Below are 20,308 nucleotides of genomic sequence, written 5' to 3' on the forward strand. Positions count from 1 at the left end.
TAAAAGTTCCATAGGTATGACCAAGTTTTGGGGGGATTGGGGAAATTATTAGAAATTCTAATAGGGACTGGGTCACGGGATTCATTAAAAGTTCCAGAGAAAAGATATCATTTGACCCTTAAACTTGACATGAAAACTCAATTTGACAACTAAACTTAACTTGTATTTATTTACCCCCCTTAACAACTTTCATCCTAATTAAATACAACCCCAAATACTGACGTGACGAAAAAAAAAGTAAAAAAATAATAATTAAGAGAGTGAAAAATATGAAAAGGTGAGCCCGCTGATATATATATTATTATATAATTAAAAAATAAAATAAAAATAATATATAATTAAAAAATAAAATCAAAATGCACCCTCTTCTTCACCAAACAACCCCGCCCCCACCACCATCTTCTTCTTCACAACCCCCACCCCACAGCCCCGCCCCCACCACCTTCGTCTTCTTCACAGCCCCCCACCCCACGCCACAGCCCCGCCCCCACCACCTTCGTCTTCTTCACAACCCCCACCCCACGCCACAGCCCCGCCCCCACCACCTTCCCCCTCCTTCTTCTTCCTCACAAATTCCTCTTTCTCTCTATATTCTCATCATTCTTTTCTTACCATTTTCACCATTTTTGGTTTCTTGATTTTGATTTTTGCTTTCTTTCAAAAATAAAGTTATGGAATAATGATTATGGAAGAAATGGGTCTGCTAATAATAGAGTCTTGGGTTAAACTTGTCCCTTATCTATGAGAGTAGGTTCATTTTAGTCCCTCAAATATTATCCTGAGCATATTTGATCCCTTATCTATGGGAGTAGGTTCATTTTGGTCCCTTAAATATAACACTAAGTATATTTAATTCCTTAACTATGCTAAAGTGGGGCACTTTTGGTTCCCCTAATAGAACCCGTTTAAAAAGTAATGGTACTAAATCTATGTGATACTCATGTGACTCGTAAAAGGCTAAACCCATCGGATAAAATGCAATGCAGAGTAATGGCATTTCTCTAAAAAAAATGCAACTCATATAAGATATTAGCAAAGCAACTCATAATATTTGGATCATGTGGTTGATAACCAACTCTTAAACGGTAATCTGACAGTACACATGAAACCGTTCCACTTATTTTAGAAGCATGTGAATATAAAGTTTTTTTTGTTAAATATTAAAAAATCAAAATTCTTTTTAACAACTGTTATAAATTATCTTAATTTGCATTTAGAAGCATGTGAATGCAAATTTCAATATATTAGATAAAGTTTCTGCCTGTTTTAAAGAATGAGTTTAGTATTTTTGTCCAATGGGTTTAGCCTCTTATAAGTCACGTGAGTGTCACATTGGTTTAGCACCGTTACTTTTTAAACGGGTTCTATTAGGGGAACCACAAGTGCCTCACTTTAACATAGTTAAGAGATTAAATATGCTTAGCGTTATATTTGAGGGACCAAAATGAACCTACTCCCATAGATAAAGGATCAAATATGCTCAGGGTAGTATTTGAGGGACCAAAATGAACCTATTCCCGTAGATAAGAGACAATTTTAAACCAAACCTCGCTAATAATAATAATAATTATAATAATAATAATAATAATAATAATAATAATAATAATAGCCAACAATAACAACCAAACTAACCAATTTGGATGAATTTGAGAAGGAATGGGATGAAATTTGGTGGGGTGATGATGATGGTGGTGGTGGGTGTGGGTTAAAGATGTGGGTGTTGTTCTTATGAGTGGTATGGTAGGATGAGGAGAAAGAAGAAGAAAGAGAAAAATAAAAAATGAAGGGTTGGTAATTTTTGACATGGCAATGACGTGGTGAGAATGACGAACTGTGGATTGTTCAATCATGGCAGCGTCGGTGCGGCGGCGGCGGCAGCGGAGGTGTGGCAGCAGCGGGGGGTTGAGGAGAAAGAAGAAGAAGAAAGAGAAAAGGGGGAAAGAAGAAGAAAGAGAAAAAATAATAAAAGAAAAACAAAAAATGAAGGGCTAGTAATATTAGTTGTTAAATGAATATTTAGCTGGTCTGCAGTGGCATCAAGATGATTTCTCTGGTCTCTTATGGAAAGTTAAAGTATTGGTTGGCACAAGTAAGAAATATGATCACAAAAGTCACCCAAGTTTATATTCTCCAAAGTGTGATGACCATAGATATAAGGAGCTAATGCTTATTTCTGAAGGGAAGTGAGTTGCCAGGATTATAAATAAACACACTGAGTTATCCAGACAAGATAAAGACACTGTTTCAGCTTAATGGAGGAGTATGTATTTGTGTTATCTTTGCTCTAGTTTTTTGGGCATTGAGGTAAAAGTGTGATCCACGAGGTTTTGCTGGAAAAGTGCATGTTAAAAAAAGCCTTGGTTATATCGCAGAGTACAAGAGAAAGTGAGCCAATGTCCATGAATGTAACTGATAATGGTGTATCACCATTTGTAACGCTCTTGAAAAATTATAAATTATAAATTATGTTTGTGTGCTTTAAGGGCTTATATTTGCATCACATATTAGGTGACAGTTATGTCACGATCCAACCTCGTAGGCCGTGACTAGTGCCCGATCTGGGCACCCAGACACATCTATCAAATGCTATCTCAGATTTTATTAACCGCATTCCAGTATATAGCAGAAGCCGACAAGACTATATTTTAAATTTAGATAATTTCCAGAAAAATTTCGGCAGAGTTTCCTTTGTTTTACGGACTATCCAATATACCCTGCGCACAGAAAATACCAACAAAGGCCACATAGGGCCAACAAAGCAATATTTAAACATATGCGGACCGGCCGCCGCGGCGAATTTGATCGCCCAAACACAACATATACACGCATCCATACAGAAAGACCCCAACCCACAAACATGTCCACAGACCTCTAAACAGACCGACAGAATCATATGACGGGACAGGGCCCCGTCGTACCCCTGAGTGACGTACATTTATACAATAGCAGGAGACTGTACCAAAAATATAGGCTCCGGATACGAGAGCGCCTCAGAATAGCAGAATAAGATCCTAAGCGGGCGGATCAGCGAACCTGTCGTATGTACCTGCGCGGCATGAAAACGCAGCCCCCGAAGAGCAGGGGGTCAGTACGAAATATGTACTGAATATGTAAAGCCTGAAGTAGAGAAACCAAAATCATAACCGGAAACAGAACGAACAGAAAGAAATGCAAAAATCCATAATACCAAATGCATATTTCAAAACATAAGGAATGTGTACAGAAACATATGCCATATCATGTCCGGCCCCCGCCAAGGGACTCGGTAGACAGAGCGTGGTCACCCTCCCGACGCTGGTGCCACAACACATAAGGATCAGAATAGGGGATAACCCCATAACATAGCATGTCATGTCAAATGGTCATATCGGATCATATCATATCATATCAAAATAGTGTACATGGCACAGCATACTCCACAACCCATGTACACGTATACCTGCCCCCTCACCATCGAGGCACGGCGAACAATGCAGAGGAATACGCTTGACAACATATCCTGGCCCGGGCTCAGTGAAGGAAACATTGAGACATCCACGAGTGGAGTAGTGAGAAACTAATGCAATATGAGACATAATACATTTTACAAGGACTCGATGGAGTATTCCGAACAACAACCGTATTAATGAAACCGCACGATAGTCACGGTGCGTATATTTCGGATAACAAAAATAGATTATGTGATAATAGTCTTCTTGGGATCATTTCCATATTCCAAAATAATTTATAAGACTCAAATATAAGTAAGTAACCATACTTGAAATTCGAAATGATAATCATACCAAATTCTTTCAAAAGTCGTCCGAATTACATAAAGGAAAGTCGCGGGACCCACGGACGGGTATTGACCCGAGTCGGGCCCGCCTATGGAAAACATACTCATTATACATCATGCAAACTCCTATAAAAATATTGGAGCAATCCGAGCCTTTATGCAAAAGATATGGCATTTCATAGTTACGGAATTCTTTAAAACAACTTTTTTTGTACAAAGTTTGGAAATCAATGCTTTCGAAGACATAATGGTTCATACTTCATCACAACATACATAAGAATGCCAAGAAATATATATAAGGATCATAACGTACTCGGATTTTGAATTTGGAATTTCCTCGAGACTTTTGATATAGCCTATTGAAAACTAAGGCATGCCAAAAGAAAGAAGGGTTGCGCTTTACATACCTTTAGCGTTTAGTCGTATTATAACTTGTACTTGCTGCCCAAAAACACTTATCCTATATCAAGATATCAAGAGCTACAATTAGTCTACGAGGGAATTCAATACGTACTTTAACGTTAACAATCCCTTTCAAACATTTAGACCACGTTTCGTTCGCATTCAAACCAACTACATACAACCGATCCAACGTCAATAATCATATGCTCAATACCAATCCGGACAGCCCACATAACATTCCAAATACAACATTCCATATCGATTCACATACGGCTACTACATTCTCAAGTTACTCCTAATAATTCGTAGCCTTAACGTTTTCGTGTAGCAACTTTACAACAACCCAAACAACGTAAATACAATATATATATTCTTAACTATCATTAGTCTTTCCAATTTAAAGAAGACAACATGTCCAAAACAGTTCTTAACCACGACACGTCCAAAACAATCCCTAACCAACAACACGCCCAAAACAGTCCCTAACCAACAACATAAAGGTGCCCGGAATTCTTGCGAACGTTTACGAACATACCAAGCAAACCACATATGATTCTTACACATTATTTCATGTCTTCATTTCATATAATTTCAGTAAAATACGACCAGCAGTCACACGATAAATATATCACCAAATTCGTACGCAAATAGCTACATTGTCGACACTAAAACCTTACAACGACAACAACATGTTTAATGACATTACTTTCATGATTCTTGGAACTGTTTTAGCATCATTTCCATTCTTACAACAGCCCACAATTCATCTCAATTTCAACTTGAATCATTATGCTTCACTTCCACTAAACGTTCATAACAAGAATCAACACTCAACACATACAATTTCACCTCTAGCACTAAAACAGTCCACTGTTTTGGACTGCTCGTATGCTTCAACATAATTCATTTCTTTAACACCTTAATTCACATATTCTACATGCATACAATACATCACAATGTCCATAACAACAACAATCAAAATGTGACACAAAACAGTCCCTAAATCCCCCCAAAACAGTCCAGTCACACGGCTACAACACCACTTCAACAACTTCATGATTTTCATCCATTTATCCATACTACAACACATTCAATCCATTTCCAATACATGTACAAGAAGATTAAGCATGATTTCATTTATCTCTACAACACACGGCTCATTTCAAATTCAAGAGAAACAGCCCAATACCAACATACACGAATTGTACATTCAAACTATCATACAACACAAGAAAAATGATCATTCTTACCTTACAATCTTGTTCTTCACTTTGGCCGAATCTTCACCCCTAGTGAAATGCTACACCTCCTTGTTTCTTTCCAACAACTACTACACGTTATTATGCACCTTTATAAGGGTTGAAACACTTGAAGAAAATATATTTTTTGAATCTACATGGAGAACCCAATCTGGCCGTGAGCTATAGGAGCTTGAATGGCATGTTTATGGTTTCTTCTTCACTTGAAACTTAATGGTGAATGTGTAGAACACTTTAGGGGTTTAATGGAGGAAAATAAATGGAAGATCTGGCCGTTTTTGGTGGTGGAACAGCCATGGAAACCGTTGCTTTCTTTCTCTAGTTGGTGAAGAAGAGAGCTTCTCTCTCTTGTTCAACTTTGTCTAGTTGGGAAATGAGTTGGCTGAACTTTTGGTCAACGAGGAGACCATTGTGCTGCCCAAGAAGGCCTTACACGTTCCCCCAACTAAGAATGGGCAAAAAATCTGATTTTTGTTATGTGCTAGTGGACCCCACACGGCCACTAGTGCAAAATTTGTGTACATTTAAGTCTTAATCCCCACTTAATAATCCAACTTGCATCGTCCATATCTCCTTTTCCCGATATTATTTTGACGAGCGGTTTGTTGCATTGTAAACTAGACTCGATGAACTTAATTTTAGCCTTTTGAAACACCTTAAAACTCCTCATATGCAAGGAGATATGCCTCCAACAATATGGGCTAAAAATCTGGTCCGAGATTTTATTGAAGTTGTTCCGATTCATTTCGTTTAACTTCTAATCCTCTTCCAACCTCATGTAACCTCTTATGAATACATGTACACACTTGTATACATCAATAAAAATCCATATACACGTCTCGAAAGGTCCAGAGAATCACAATAACCTTAAACATAATTAGAGAACTCACAAAGCTTCGACGAAACTCCAATCGCAAAAGTATGTTCATATATTTTGTCCATCTTCTATATCATTACTAATGATCTCAAATACTTTAAAAGGTCACTCACATTACCTCATATACATACTCATAGCGTGATTTCACGTCCTTTAGGTAACCGTGTCACCTTGGGATACTTAAGGAAACCATATGTATATAACGATATTCTTACTAACTCGACTAACTTTCCTTGAACCTTCTTAACTCATTCTTTCTTGTTTTAATACAAGTAGCACAGATTATTATGGAGTGTAACAAGTTATTTGACTGAAAACATGGACAGGACACTTAGTCTTGATCTGCAATACCAGTCAAAATCCTGGTTGTCAATAAACAGTAGTTAAGTGCTAAAATCTTTCGGAAATCATTAGCTCCCTGATACCTGGACAAGCTATTGTTAGGTTGCTCTGTTATATTTGGAGAGTCTATAAGCAGTTTAATCTGATTTGCAGTTTGTGTGATCTATTGCTAATATATATGGGTCCATGATTAGTTGTGAAGAAAAGCTTGAAGAGATTGTCATAGACATTTACTTTTGTTACAAGAACTTTCAGTGCATGTTCAAATGAGCGCTCCCTTATTTTACACAGGATGGACATGATACCATTTGGCCACATGATTCTCATACAGGTTGGAGTTACTGCGCAACAATTCCTTCTTGGACTATCTTGTCACGCCCCAGAGGTTCAGCTACTGTAGTGGTATTTCCCTGTGAATTTTTTGAGTCACGGTCCTTTAATGCATTGAACACTGTAAAAGGAATAAGCTATATTTGCATCGAAATAGGCTGGTACTTTCGCCCAGAGTTGGAGTTTGACTTGAAGATCTTTAGCTATTCATTTTTCCTTTTTAATGGTGAGCTGTACCTGGTCCAATGGGGGATTTTCCAAAGTCTATTTTCTTCCAGGAACGAGTAAGTTACTCGGACTCTTCGAAAGTGTTGCCGCACCCAGGTCGGATTCTCCAAAAATACACTAATTCTGAAGGATCCGACACGCACCTGACGACATTTTAGGCGAGTCCGAGTAACTTAAACGACAAGAAGCTCCATAGTAACTTGGACAACTTATTATTTCTCGACTGAGATATTGACATTCGTATTGGAACAGTTTTACAGGGTTCAAATCGGGATACAATCGCCGGATGGGTTCACAACCACGCGAGAGATACTACGCAGATTTAGTGATTTCTTACAGCTATCTTCAGCGGTAAGCTAGTTTCTTCGAGATCCTGCATAATGTAACAATTAACAAGTAGGATAATATTTCTTTGCTCTAAATTTTTTATAGATGACATCTATGGCTTCAGTAAGATGTGATTGCTTCTTGGACCAAAACTCCATTCTTTTACTATATAGTATTAGTCAATCCAGATGATTACTTCACGCTGCAGTTTCACACCTCTCATTTGTTGCAGCTGAAGAAAGAATTCCCAAAGAAAAAGTTGCCCCCTGCTCCTTCGAAGGGGCTTCTGAGAATGCAAAGCAATGAGCTTTTGGAAGAAGTTAGTAACATTCTATGTCTATCATTCTCTTTTATTTTGAATATATTTGCATGATGGCATCATCACCTGAAAATCGTTTGAGGAGCGCACTGGTATAATAGGTCAGTGATGGTTCTTTAGTATGAACTAGATCTTGGTTTGAGCTCAAGGGGTTTTCTTCTCAGCGTAGGTGTTTATTGGAGGACTGGATGGCGAAAGTATTGTCTGACATCGAGTTTTCAAGAAGTGCTCCCATAGGGATCTTTCTTGAGCTTGAAGCAGCTGCAAGATCGTGTAGGTTTCTCCTAAGTGCTTGTTGCATTCTTGTGCTTTATTCCTCGTACTTTCACCAAACAATTGAAAGTTCAGTAATCAACCAGTATGCTATGATTTATCAAGCAAATCTTTCTTAAATTAATGTAAACCTTTTTTCCCCTTTCTTTTATGAACTTCTCAGCATTCGATGAATTGAATCAGAACGTTGCAGATGCAAATTCATCCATCAGTGTAGTTCCATCGATTCAATTCTCAAATAGTTCAGATGTTTCTTTGCTTGCTGGTCCATCATCATTTGCTTCTGATTGTGGCAATGATTCTGCTTATGGGACCCCTCAGCTGGGATCTCCAACGGAGGGCGTAAGCAGGTTTCATGAACCTGACAATGCACCATCTTATCAGGGCTTCATCCATTCAGGGGAAGTAATTTCTGAGGATGCCAGGTTAAAACATCTTGATGGCAAACCAATGGAGGATTCTGAACAAGGGAACCCGGAAAGTTATTTCAAAATGCCCTCCACCGGAGGTGACACTGATGTTTCCACCGATAGAGCCATGGATGGTGCTCATGCTAAACGGACTCTCGAAACTGACATTTCTTCAGAAAGACTCTCTGACATTTCAAATTTCTTCAGGAGTGCCTCACATGACCCTGCTGAAGGTGCTGATTTTCCAGAACTAAATGCACCAGCAAGACTGGGCCATTTACAAGTTGTTATTCAATTGGATCAGAAAAATAAAATGAATAGGATTCTCAGTACTATGCAACTGAGGTTGGCCACAGCAAAAACTGACATGGAAGATCTCCTGACAAGATTGAATCAAGAGCTTGCTGTAAGACAGTACCTTGCCACAAAGGTGTGGTTCCTAGTCCAGATTCTGCAATTTAAACATGCATTGGTACATTTATTTCCAGATCGTGTTACCCCATCCAGCAGCTCAAACCATGCAGTATGTAAAAGTGTGAGATTAAGATGTGTTAATTTTCTGGTTGATGCCACGTGGCCATTTGACTAGAGCGTGATTAACATTACCCATGGCCTTCGGGTCAAGGTGCCGTAGATGCTCATTCCCAGCTCCATCAATGGTGCTGGGATGGCCAAAATATTGAAGAAAAAAAAAAGATGGTGTTAATTTGGATAATGGTAGAAGTCACCAGTATATTTACGTATGTTAATAAGCAGAATTCTCTTTTGCTTGCTACCGTAATGCATCATGTGATGTCCTTTGTTTGCCTTCTCTTATATCAATATTGGAACATTTTGACCTTATTTTCAGTTAATTCTTGTGAAATTTCCAGAAGAATTGGTTCAAATAGTGACCTAGTAAAAGCAGTCTCAGCAACTTTTGTCTTCAGACATCCCTTTCCTGTAATATCCTACCCCCAGCTAAGCTCTGTAATGACAAGCTCCTTTCATATGTTCAAAATTGTCAGCCTGTGCGTGCTTGTGTACTTTTTCCTCCTTGCCACCACTCTTTTCCGTTGTAAAGAAGTTCAGTCAGATATTTCCTTACATAATACGTCACACTTCCCTCATGCCTACTCATTCCACCTTAAGTGTAAGTGGATAATGGAAATAGGGTTATGAAAGGGCTAGGTAATTCTTACGGATACATAGTAGCAACCATTTTACCACTTAGAAGCTTATCTTAGCTTTCAGATCCAGACTTTTTACCGTAGCTTCGTTGTACCAAGAGTTGGAGCTTATGTTATATTGTTATAGCTGGCCTTTGTCTGTTTTACGGACGGGAGTTATTTTGACTATTTTGCGTTATGATAATGATGCTAATATTACCATCTGGGCGGTCTTTGACAGGTCAAAGATTTGGAAATTGAGCTTGAATCTCTAAAACAGAGTGGCAAAGAGAACCTGCAGCAAGCAGTTTCAACTGAGAGGGAAAAATTTACAGAAAAGCTATGGGATATGGAGGAACTTAGAAGAAAGTGTGTGGAGATGGAACTGAAGCTGACTTCTGAACAGATCTACTATCACTCTCTTCTATTACAAATTGAAATCTTTCTTCTATATTTCGGACACTGAGCAAGTTGTTCCTGAAAATTGTAAAGGCTGACAAGGTTCAAATGGAATCATCGCAAAAACTCATAATGCAAGAGAATGAAAGACTGTACGAAGAGTTGGATGCTGCTCAACAGCAGATCAATAGCTTGCAGAAACACCATTTGGAGATGGAGACAAAGTCCAACACAGATGTCAAACTTCTAGTCAAGGAGATTAAATCTCTAAGAAGTTCCCACAGAGAACTCAAGCAAGAGCTCAGCAAATTGGCAAAAGAGAAGGCAGAAGTTGAAGTAATCATTCCCTTAATTAGTTTTTATTAATGCATAATCATTCTTTAAACTATCTGGATGAGTAAAAGTGCAGTTGATATGCAATTGGTTCCCTAGTACTTAAAGTTAAACCACCTATTGTGCTTTTCATTATCTTGTCCCTGCGGGAGGGTGTGGTTGTAAAGTTTTCTCTGAGCATCTATTCTTCAATAAACTGTGAAATTGATAATGTTTCTTTCTTTCAGATGATTCTACGCGAGGAAAGGAAAAGTAGGGAACATGCTAATACTGCAAATATTAAGCTGTTGCATGAGTATGAAATTCTTCGCCGTAGACTTGAGGAATGCAGTGTCAGTTTTCTCATCGAGGAAGAAAATAAGCTGGTCCTGGATGCTTCTAGCCCTGCTGATGCCACTGATCTACTTTCAACATCTGATAATCGAATAGGTCTACTTCTTGCAGAGGTGTGTCTCTTTACTTTGTGAGCTTACATTTGCGCTGCTCTTGGCTGCTTTTCCTAATTGCTCTGAATTACTTATAATTTTCTCTAACAGAAATACTCTACATACAATATACGTTCTACTCAGATGTTTGAATCGACATCTTTTCTTAAGGTCAAGTTTCCAGTCTTTTGTACAACACCCAAAAGGAAATAAATAAATATACCAAACATCTTAGTAAAAGGGAAACTATGGGAAGAATATGAAGAAATCGATATCCTGCCCTAAACAATATTGGTTTGACAATTGGAGTAGGTTAAAAACATTTCTTTTGCGGCTTGTGTGGACTCTGATTATCAGTAGAGAACGCTTTGATTGTATTAAGGTATTATTGTCTCTCATTGTGTTCGTCGTGCTTGGGAATCAAGAACTAAAGTAGATAAAAAGGTTGAAAAGAAAATAGAGAGCACTACCATCTGGGAACCAAGAAGTAAAGTAGTTGAAATGTGTAAATAAGGAAGAGAGCCACCACCATTACTGACTTGCCAATTTACGTCACGTACTCTTCTCCAATTATCATCTGTTGCTAAGCAGATCAAGGATTGACAAGCAACCCAGCTTTTCATAACTGGGTAGTATTATATGATGTGCTAGTGTGCATTTGCCATTTCTAACTTACACCTACCAAACTAGTCATATGATTGTCTGATATCCAGCCCTACGTAAATTGACGAGTCTATACTTTTCTTGCAATGTTGTTTGTTTTGAATCCTGTTACGTTTTGCACTTGTAATTTCTGTTGATTGGCCGAGTCATTATGATAATGATGGACAATGTTGTATGAACGCTCATAAACAGGCTCAGCTGCTAGCACAAGATGTTGAAACTACTATTGCTAGTAGAAATCTTGATGGAGGCCATTCAAGGACAGCAGTGGATGACTTGAGGAAACAGCTAGCTGACATTTGCGTTGACAATGCCATATTGAGGAAACAGATGAACGCTGTCATTCGCTATGCACTCCAAACAGCTAATAGATCGGAGGATTATGAGGAAGAGGTCCTCCAACAAAGACAGCTCCTACGAAGCTTTTAGTTGGATAAATTATAAAACGCAAGACACGTATCTACAATAATATGTACAAAGCTTGTATTATTGTCTCCTTTCTTTTGTACTTCTCAAATGACCTTGTATATATGGCTTATTCCATCCCATTATATAAGTGACTAGTTGGAAAATTGTCATCGAAGACGTAAGTTTGAAATAAAGCAACCTTATAAACATATATTCCACCCCAGTATGTAAATGAATAGTTGGAAAATTGTCATTGAAGATGTAAGCTTGAAATAAAGCTTTCATATGTGCTGATATAACCTGAGACAGACTGAGAAGCACCGGCGGTACTGGTGAAAGACCAGCGACTTCTAACGCAACATATAATGGTAACTGTATAAGTGGTCATTGAAATGTTTCACCAAGCTCTGCAATAGAAAATTTCTGCTATCCTCAGAAATTTGAGAGGCTTCTCCACCAGCTGCAGCTATATATACAAGTACGCCAATCAATGACGAATGTCATCCAGCATACTGATAATTTGCAAGGAGAAATCTAGAAGGATGCAGACTATGTCATCCCTCACAGGAAAGTACTTTCAAAGATAGCAAGTTGCAACTCTCAAAGTGGAGCATCAAAATCAAGTTGTTCCAGCAAAATCATACCACGTTTCATTTCTAAATCAACTAAATTCACCACATGCATCTGATTCCAAAAATTTGAAAGATAGGGAATGACAGAGATCTGGTCACACGCTGTTTCCAGCACCTATAGATTGATAATGTAACTAGCCTTTACATTTAACCCATAAAGTGTACTTTGATTGTGATCACGTTATTACTCTCCTCCACCACCAAACATACCCATCATGTCCTTGGCGGAACCCATATGCTTCATTATGTTCTGCAAACCACCCATGCCACCCATCTGCTTCAACATATCAGGGGGAAGAAATTTGCTCATGTTTTGTGCATTCATGTTTCTGGACAGGGAGCTCATATCTCCCTTCTTTGGAATCCTAAGACCCTTCATCTTGCTGAATATCTTGGCAAGTCGTTTGTATTCTTCCAACATCTCCATCACTTCATGCACTAGGCGGCCAGATCCCCTAGCTATACGCATGATTCGAGATTCAGTCATAATCTTTGGGTTGGTACTGTCCAATTCTGCAACAATGTTATCAATTTAGATCAACGGTTACACTATATTCTAAATAAGGTGTACAAATAGCTTAAACTACACTCCCATATAACGTTAGGTCACTTGCCTTCATCAGTCATGGAGTCCATCATTGTCATATACCGTTTAAATTTTGCCTGACTTTCCTTTTCACGACCTTGTGGCATCATCTCGGAACTAAATCCCGGTAGCATTGAGAAGACCTATACCACAACAAAAGAACATCAACGATGTGCAACAAGAACGATATCGATCAACCTCTAGAAGGGAAAGCAAACAGGCACTCTGTAAAAGAGATAAAGAGAGAGAGAGAGAGAGTGTGTGTGTGTGTGTGTGTGGGGGGGGGGGGGGGGGGGGGGGCTCCCATCCAATTAAACTACTATTCATGCATTAAAAATACTTTTGGAACAAAAAAAGTTTAATGCTCAAATGAGATTCAAGTGATTTGAAATCCATAAATCTATTATGACCAAAATGCATTAAGATGCTTGAAATGTTTACACGAGTAGGATCAGATTAACGAATGCGAGTGGCAAACCTGCCCAAGGGGACCCATTTTAAGCATGTTCTGAAATTGCTCGTACATAATCCTCAAGGTAAACTGTCCTTCGGATAGCTTCTGAAGAAGCTCAGGCTGTTGATCCATTGGGACCACATCCTGTATCTTGTTTACCAATCCAGACAAGTCACCCATGCCTGGTAGATAGTTCAGGAGAACAAAGTCAATGGCAGTGGAAAGAGGAACATAAGTCAAAGCAAAGTTGACAATATTAACAGAAGAGATGCAAACCTAAAAGACGACTAACAAATGGTTTAACATCAAAAACTTCAAACTCGTCCATGTGTTCACCAGTTCCAATAAATATGACCGGACTTTTAGTTGCAGCAACTCTGCAGATGGAAAGAGCAAATAAATCTTTTTCTAATCCAAAGAAACAGGCCAAAAATATTCATCAGAATGTTTGGAGAAAACTTGATCCAACTTATAACTTGTGAATATCAATAACAAAATCCTTGTGAAGTCCCCAAGGGATGTCCTAGTGGTTGTAACATAGAGTAACAATCTGAAGATCCCAAGTCTTTATCTCGGTTACAACGCAAGATGGAGCTCATTTTCTCCAGCCTTTGCGAGCAAGACTACCTCGGCAACCTGTGCCCGCAAGACAGCACTTGGCCCGGACACCACCAATATAAAAAGATCCTTGTAAACAAAAGATGGATATGTCCGCTATAGAGGCAGTTAAAAGTTTTTTATCTTTTTGGATCCAAGAAGCCATAAAAGTTGCACTTTCACTGCTTTTTGAACCATAAAGCAACTTTAAAATTTCAAGGCTTCAAGAAAAATTATATTATCAATACCGATGTACAAACCAAATATTCAAGGCTTAAGCAGCAGCATCAATTTCTATGTCTTGTTTGATAAAGAAATAATCATTTCCTGCAGGAATATCTTAACAGTTTACTAGAGTATTTATGCGACAGAAACGGGTAAACAAACAGAGATTCCCTCTTAACCAGTAAAAAGCAAACTAACAGCATGTACCACCAAAAAAAAAGAAAAGAAACAACAGCAGCAGCAGCAGCAGCGGCCTGCAACTTTGGGCTCCCATGGCTTGAAGTTCAAATCTTAAAAAACTGACAACATGAGCTTAACATATGTTCTGCAGTTAGATGAGAATACCCAGAACTATAAGAAGAAACATTTTTAAGCCTACAGCCAAACCATTAAAAACTTACGCACTTAGGGCGCCACCTCCTTTAGCATGGCCATCCATCTTAGTAATAATCACGGCTCCAACTGCAACACTTTGTCGAAATGCTTGAGCTTGATCAAAAGCAGCTTGTCCAATACTACTATCCATAACAAATATCACGAGATCCGGTTTCTGCGGAAAACAATAAGATGAGCATCTAATGAAAGGAAAAATATAGAGCATAGTAAACCATACCGTTGCTTCAGAAACTTGTCGCATTTCTTCAAAAAGAGCTGCTTCTTGTTTGTGGCGTCCACTGGTGTCCACAATTATTAGATCACAATTTTCCTTCTTAAATGTTTCCACACCGTCCACAGCTATTTTCACTGGGTCTGATTCTGTATAGCTGTTACAGAAACATTTATTCAATTAAAACAAAATGCCCTATAGTGTTGATTAGAACAGTGATACAGTTCAAAATGACCTGATTGCTAATTACAGGTTCAGTCCTATTCATATGACACGCAACAACAGTAAGTTCCATTTAAAGCCAGTAAACTGTATATTCCTATAACCTAGCAACAATAAGAATAGCTTTATTTTAATTCCCCTCATTTTCCCTTATGGAGGAAAATTTGGTTTAAAAGGATTTTAAGGAAAAAGTTGAAAAGCTTAATGCAAAAAGTAGACAATCTTCTGCCAAATTAGGAGAGGCAATTTGATGACCAGAAAATCAACAGTCAATTATGTACTATACTTTTTTGTTCCCTTCTACCATTCAAAGTACCATATCATTAGCTCATGGGACACACTCGACACAGTAGCAATCTTTTAATATTTTGATCAATTTAGATATAAATACCTAAAAGTTTAGATATAAAATATTTTACAGAGTTCTTTCAAGGACATGAACAAGGATCTATAAATAAGAGATGGTGGACTAAGAAATAGGATGCTGAAGTGTAGGAGAGAAACTAATTAGGAGAGATTGAGGTAACTTATAGAGAATTCAAGCTAGTTACTCTAAAGGATAGGCCTTTACTAATATGATGACTCATGGGCAGCTGTCAGCTAATTAACTCTAATCTTGTGATTCTCCTTAGCCAAGTACAAGTCACTTTTCACATGCATCAGGCAATGCTTGTCAGATTCCATTCTCCGCTTTCCTTATCGAAATGCACTTTAAATTTGGCAATGCTTATGGACCTATGACATTGTTTATTGATTGAATTAGCTAATAAAAACGACGAGTTTCAGCTTCTTCTGTCAGGAAGAAGAAAAGAGGGATATTGATCATCATTAGATAGTAGAATGAGCATCACGAGTCTAAAGATGTTTAAATAAGAATAAAACTAATAGATTCAGAAGAGGATATGCCTTCCATAAAAAGGAATTTTGGCTTTAGTTGCATTCTGCTTCAATTGATCGAAAGCGCCAGCTCTGAAGGTATCTGCGCACACTAGAGCAGGCTTCCAACCCTTTTTCTGGTGGTGATAAGCATATTTTGTACATGTTGTAGTCTTTCCAGACCCTGCGCGAATTATAAAAGAAATAAGGATACCATCTTTTAATTGAAAAGGAAAAAGCTTTTGGTGTGCATTACAATTATTGCACCAAATAATACTTACTGCTGAGATAGTTAATACTTACTGCTCACATATAAGCTTTGTTACACAACATACACCTAAAGCAGAAGATTAAATGAACACACCTTGCAAACCAACAAACATTACAACACTAGGTTTCCCCTTTTTCAGTGTAAATGCAGGCTTCCCAGGATCCAATATCTTGCACAGCTCATTAAACACAGCCTACACAAATGAAAAAAAAAAACTATCTTGAGTTGATAAAAGAAGGTGGTGTGGGAAAAAGAAATATAAAATTGATAAGAAACAGAAAAATCAATGGAACTCCAACTAGACACAACAAAAAACAAGTTAAGCAACAAATGAAAAGGGATATCATGAAAGACGTCCTATAAGTTCATTTGCTTGTCTTCTTTTCTTCTTCAGTAGAAACAAAATTTATAATGATAAGCGAGCCAATTCATGATGAATCCTCACAATACTTGCTTCTTCAACCAAATTTGAAATTGCGCTGGGAAAAAGTAAACTTGCATCTCTCATACCGTAAATTATCTGAATGTCTTGGTGAAATACCCATTAAACACTGATTTCCCATTTGCAACCCAAGAGGAACTTCATCTAAACAGTCACTAACAACAAGGGAGCAAGCACTCCTCACAAAAGACTGAAAATCGAGAAATCTCAAAATAAACTCCTATAGGTAAGGAAAATCTACCTAATTCGGAAGCAACAGCAAAACAAAGAATCACATTTTGATATAAAAAAGGTCCAAAAAGTTGTTTTCACTTTTTCACTCCAAATCAAAAACAACTCCAATTATAGTATTCATGGCCAAACACAACTCCAATTACCATTTTTCACTTTGAATACAAAAACTGCTTTTTTTCAAATTTCATGGCCAAACAGGCTCTAAGACAATCATTACCTGAATATCAACTTCACAACTAAGGAAAGTTTACCAAATTCGGAAGCAATTAACAAAGAATCACATTAAGGCCAATTTTTTCGCTGAAAAGAAAATTAAACCTGTTGGATGATCCTACGCTTGTTATGTCCAGCAGCAAGATCGTCAAGATTAACAATCTTCTTGATATTGGTTGTCATATCACGGACAAGTTTGAATTGAACATCGGATTGAAGAAGAGCACGTGTGATTTCATTGAGGCATTCGTTGAGGACCTTTTCATCAATGATTGTGGCATTGCTCATCTGCTGGAGAGCACGCGAGATGCTCCCCCCTAACTGTGCTAACACCATCTTGATCAAGATCCACAAGACACGGGATTTTGGACGAACTTAAGTTTGTCAATGGCTATTGAATTTGGCAAGGAAAATTTATTCCAAGGGATGAGGAGGATATTTCTTTGGCGACAAGGAAGAAGAGCGCCGCTCTTTGCTGCTGGACCGGGTCAGGAAATCCAACCCGACCCTCCTTTTTCGTGGGCCACAAATAAAAAGGCAATTAAGAGCCCGTTTGGTCTTTATATTTTGTCCCTCATTTATGTCTTCTTTAAATTTTGCCCTTGCCTCCTGTTTAATCAAAGTTTTTTGACAAAATTATTCTTACCCCATTAAAATCCTTTTTATTTCGTCATTTTCCCTTTTCTTTTCTTTTTTTGCTTTTTCTTTCCTCCTCTGTTTTGTGTTTGTCTCATCTGTTCTAAAACTTAGGTACGAATTTGGATCTTTTGCTATTTGTTTTTATGTTAAATTGTTATTTGTTGAATTGATATCCTTGTCTTCATCGTTTTTTATATTTAATTGATCTTTTTTTATTTAAAATTATAGTGTTTTGTTATAGTGTCTGGATGAGTTTTTGAACTTTAGTTTCATTCCCCATGTATATATTTTGATTTTTTGAATGTTGTAATATGTTTTTGTTGATTTTGATATGCGTTTTGGTTTTCTCTTTGTTGAATCATTGAAGTTTTGCCTGTGAAAGCTGTTTTATGTTGTTGCTGTTGTTTTTATTTAATAATCTGGTTTTTGCGAAGAATGTGTTTGTCTGAGGCAACATATGTCTGGTCCGGCAGAGTTCTTGGTTTTTGAAACTGAAGTCATGCCGGTTCCGGCATAAAGTTATGCTTGTTCCGGCATAACTTCATGAATTAAGTTAATTTATGTGTGCTTGGTTTTTTGGTGTTGTCTTGTTAATAATTTTGGTTTTTATGCAATCTATGTGTTTTTGGTGTTTTGTTAATAATGTTTTGTTTTGGTTATGAAAAATGAAAGTTTGCCTCTCACGGCATACTTTGTAATTTTGTAAACTGAAGTTATGCCGGTTCCGGCATAAAGTTATGCTTGTTTCGACATAACTTCATCAATTAAGTTAATTTATGTGTGCTTGGTTTTTTGGTGTTGTCTTGTTAATAATTTTGGTTTTTATGCAATCTTATGTGTTTTTGGTGTTGTTTTGTTAATAATGCTTTTGTTTTGCTTATGAAAATGAAAGTTGCCTCTAACAGCATACTTTATTCTTTTGTAAAGTGAACTTCTGCCTCCTCCGGCATACTTTTCTAGTTCTTAACACTTGCGTAAATTTTTGTTTTGCTCATGAAAATAAAAGTTTGCCACTAACAACATACGTTGTTCTTTTGTAACGTGAACTTCTGCCCCCTCCGGCAGACTTGTCTAATTCTTAACACTTGTGTACTTTTTTATTTTGCTTATGAAAATGAAAGTTGTCTCTAACAGCATACTTTGTTCTTTTGTAAAGTAAAATTCTGCCTCATCCGGCATACTTTTCTAGTTCTTAACACTTGTATACTTGATGTTTTGCTTATGAAAATGAAAGTTTGCCTCTAACAGCATAATTTGTTCTTTTGTAAAGTGAACTTCTGCCTCCTCCGGCAGACTTGTCTAATTCTTAACACTTGTGTACTTTTTTATTTTGCTTATGAAAATGAAAGTTGCCTCTAACAGCATACTTTGTTTTTTTGTAAAGTAAACTTCTGCCTCCTCCGGCATACTTTTCTAGTTCTTAACACTTGCGTAAATTTTTGTTTTGCTCATGAAAATAAAAGTTGTCTCTAACAGCATACTTTGTTCTTTTGTAAAGTAAACTTCTGCCTCCTCCGGCATACTTTTCTAGTTCTTAACACTTGTATACTTGATGTTTTGCTTATGAAAATGAAAGTTTGACTCTAGCGGCATACTTTGTTCTTTTGCAAGGTGAACTTCTGCCTCCTCCGGCATACTTGTTCAGAACTTTGCCTGATTATTTTTTGTCAACTGAAGTTACTATAATTTCAAGTCTAAGTCATTGAGCATTGTATACTAATCAAATGGAGCATATAAACTAATCAAAATCAGAACAAAGCAATAAATTTGACCAATTCTATGTTATTGAGTAAAATTATGATTCGCAATGTTGAATCTCAACTGAATATTAGTTGTTTAGTTCATAGAAGATGATTTGTTGTTATTTTCAAATATTAACAAATCTAAACTTAATAAAGCATCAAATTGAGTTGAATTACGTTCAATTGAAACGCTATATATTATGTATTTATCTTTTCCGATGTTGTAGCAGCAAAATCAATGGAGATTTCTCCTGTGAAATGTTGGAACGATGGAACGATTGAAAGGTTTGTTGTTGGAATGATGGATAGGTTTAATTGGATGTTTGGGGTTCGTTACATACTTTCAGGTTTTTATATGTGATGGGTAGGACTAGTAACGTCTTTTCTTATTATTTTTTAGCTTAGAAGGGCAAATATTAAAGACCACGCATTACGGGGGCAAAAATTAAAGACCAACGCATTTGAAGGGCATTCGCGCGAATTGCCCAAACAGAATTGAAGTTAAGATAATCACCGGGTCCGATCTCATGCATTAACTTCCAAAAACAAGACCTTCCATTCGTCACCAAATCCTTAGAGCACCTCGTACCACGTGTTCAGCTCCATGCATGTAATACTCACTTCAATGTTTATCTTCCTACACTAAACGT

At 37.4% G+C, this 20,308-nt stretch overlaps 2 protein-coding genes across 2 annotated transcripts; one reads left to right on the forward strand and one right to left on the reverse strand.

The window, feature by feature from the left end:
• Positions 1-1,823: 1,823 nt before the first annotated feature.
• On the forward strand, positions 1,824-12,176 carry LOC132616516 (PX domain-containing protein EREX-like). The gene is made up of 12 exons (XM_060330967.1): positions 1,824-1,883; positions 2,032-2,089; positions 2,226-2,260; positions 6,947-7,057; positions 7,466-7,564; positions 7,773-7,859; positions 8,024-8,132; positions 8,296-8,972; positions 9,932-10,097; positions 10,184-10,425; positions 10,650-10,868; positions 11,703-12,176. The coding sequence occupies exons 1-12, from the start codon at positions 1,824-1,826 to the stop codon at positions 11,937-11,939; spliced, it is 2,100 nt and encodes a 699-aa protein (XP_060186950.1). The 3' UTR covers positions 11,940-12,176.
• Positions 12,177-12,542: 366 nt separating this feature from the next.
• On the reverse strand, positions 12,543-17,789 carry LOC132644506 (signal recognition particle subunit SRP54 1). The gene is made up of 9 exons (XM_060361100.1): positions 17,383-17,789; positions 16,482-16,581; positions 16,148-16,301; positions 15,026-15,176; positions 14,814-14,962; positions 13,867-13,967; positions 13,615-13,772; positions 13,165-13,279; positions 12,543-13,063 (listed from the first exon to the last, which is right to left on the reverse strand). Exons 1-9 carry the CDS (start codon positions 17,611-17,613, stop codon positions 12,735-12,737), a joined length of 1,488 nt encoding a protein of 495 aa, XP_060217083.1. The 5' UTR covers positions 17,614-17,789; the 3' UTR covers positions 12,543-12,734.
• Between the last annotated feature and the right edge of the window lie 2,519 nt (positions 17,790-20,308).

Source organism: Lycium barbarum, chromosome 1 (genome assembly GCF_019175385.1).
Source record: "Lycium barbarum isolate Lr01 chromosome 1, ASM1917538v2, whole genome shotgun sequence".
NCBI classification, from domain to species: Eukaryota; Viridiplantae; Streptophyta; class Magnoliopsida; order Solanales; family Solanaceae; genus Lycium; species Lycium barbarum.

Bases quoted from the DNA above. Each gene is read 5' to 3' on its own strand.
- LOC132616516 (XM_060330967.1), top strand. From the start codon at position 1,824: ATGACGAACTGTGGATTGTTCAATCATGGCAGCGTCGGTGCGGCGGCG. The intron at 7,860-8,023 runs GTTAGTAACATT...TTTTCTTCTCAG, and splicing joins GCAATGAGCTTTTGGAAGAA to CGTAGGTGTTTATTGGAGGA. The intron at 10,426-10,649 runs GTAATCATTCCC...TCTTTCTTTCAG, and splicing joins AAGAGAAGGCAGAAGTTGAA to ATGATTCTACGCGAGGAAAG.
- LOC132644506 (XM_060361100.1), bottom strand. From the start codon at position 17,613: ATGGTGTTAGCACAGTTAGGGGGGAGCATCTCGCGTGCTCTCCAGCAG. The intron at 15,177-16,147 runs GCATATCCTCTT...TTTCTGTAACAG, and splicing joins AAAATTCCTTTTTATGGAAG to CTATACAGAATCAGACCCAG. The intron at 13,968-14,813 runs GTAAGTTTTTAA...TTCCATCTGCAG, and splicing joins GGAGGTGGCGCCCTAAGTGC to AGTTGCTGCAACTAAAAGTC.